The sequence below is a fragment of the Cicer arietinum genome, chromosome 3, assembly GCF_000331145.2.
Source record: "Cicer arietinum cultivar CDC Frontier isolate Library 1 chromosome 3, Cicar.CDCFrontier_v2.0, whole genome shotgun sequence".
NCBI lineage: Eukaryota > Viridiplantae > Streptophyta > Magnoliopsida > Fabales > Fabaceae > Cicer > Cicer arietinum.
Window position 1 is genome coordinate 69,798,760 of NC_021162.2, and position 1,352 is coordinate 69,800,111.

Genomic DNA, 1,352 nt, shown 5'->3' on the forward strand with positions numbered 1-1,352 from the left:
CACATAGGAATTGCTAGGAAAGTGTCAATCTAGAGACCGCTTTCCTTCGTAAGTAATTTAAAGTAAATTAATATTTAAAAGTTATTAAAAATTTAAATGACAATCAATAATATTTCTCTTATTTTTATAAATAAAATAATAAATTAATTGAGATCAATTTAATGAGTATGATTTGAGTGAATTGAATTAAAATGGAGGAGAATGTATATATTTATTTAGTTAGTAAGAAAGAAAGGAAGATGATTGATTATTTTATAGCAATAATAATGAAATTAAGCATAGCAGGTAGAGGTAGTGTGTGTGATTAAGCGTAACCCAAAAGCAATAAATGAAAGAGTTGCAGCGCAACAGAGATATCGAGAAAATGAGTTTGAAGTCCGACGCGACGCAAACAGGTAGCTAACCAAACCAAACAACTCCACTTCCTTCCATTTCATCACTTTCTCTTAATGCCACGCCATCCACCCACCCTATTCTCCTCCCAGGTTCGTTCTCTTTTTCTCTTTTTAGATTTACCTTTTTATCCTTCCACCGACATTCCAGATCAACGTCGTTTCCCCCTTTTTCGCCGCGTTTCTTCTCTTTTTCCATCTACAACAACCGTTTCATTTTCAATATTCATTATTATATTTCTATCATTATTATTCTTCTTAATTCGCTTTCATCTTTCAACAATCTAGGATCTTAATCTTCGCCCTCTCTCTCTCTCTCTATGTTTCTATTTCTGGATACCTCGCACTATTAGAATACCGATACACTCTTCATTGAAATCTACTATTGTGTAATTTCACTTTTTTTTCTTCTCTTCTTCTAGGTATTCCTAAATTCTTCTTTATCTTACTTACTTGCATTTGTCTCGATCTTGTGTTTTTTTGCTTCTTCTAATTTTATGTGTTTAGTGTTCAGATCTCCACAACAACAAATAAACCTTGATGGATGTTTGTGTGTGTAGGCGTTGAAATGAATGATGTGCAGAATAGAAGGGTTCACAATGATGACAAACCTTTTCCTGGATGCTTGGGAAGAATGGTTAACCTCTTTGATTTGACTGTTGTTACTGTAAATGGAAACAAGCTACTCACTGATAAGCCACACCGTGATCATCATCATGGTTATCTCTCCCTATCCTTTTACATTTACCCCTTCTCTTTTCATTTTACTTTTCTCTTTTTTGCCACCAAATTCATTGCTTTACTTTCTACAGGTTAGGGTTATCATTCACTCTTTATTGAAATGCTCACTCATGGTTATGTTCAATTTAGTTTGTTGTTTTGTTTTAGTAAGTTATGATTAATAGGAAGGGTAGGAAACTGTATATTTTGTAGCTTTTTTTTTTTTTTTTTTTTTTTTTT

General features: G+C 32.7%; 1 protein-coding gene across 3 annotated transcripts in view; it reads left to right on the plus strand.

Moving 5' to 3' along the window:
- The first annotated feature begins 253 nt into the window (after positions 1-253).
- LOC101510681 (uncharacterized) overlaps positions 254-1,352 on the plus strand; it is a 5,831-nt gene continuing 4,732 nt past the window's right edge. The window contains exons 1-3 of one of the 3 annotated variants that reach the window (XM_004493796.4): positions 277-485; positions 681-814; positions 953-1,111. In XM_004493796.4, coding sequence (XP_004493853.1) covers positions 961-1,111 — 151 coding nt within the window. In that variant the 5' untranslated portion in view covers positions 277-485; positions 681-814; positions 953-960. Of the gene's footprint in view, positions 486-680; positions 815-952; positions 1,112-1,352 lie in introns of all 3 variants that reach the window. The other 2 variants (XM_027332302.2, XM_004493795.4) reach the window with 2 other exon arrangements.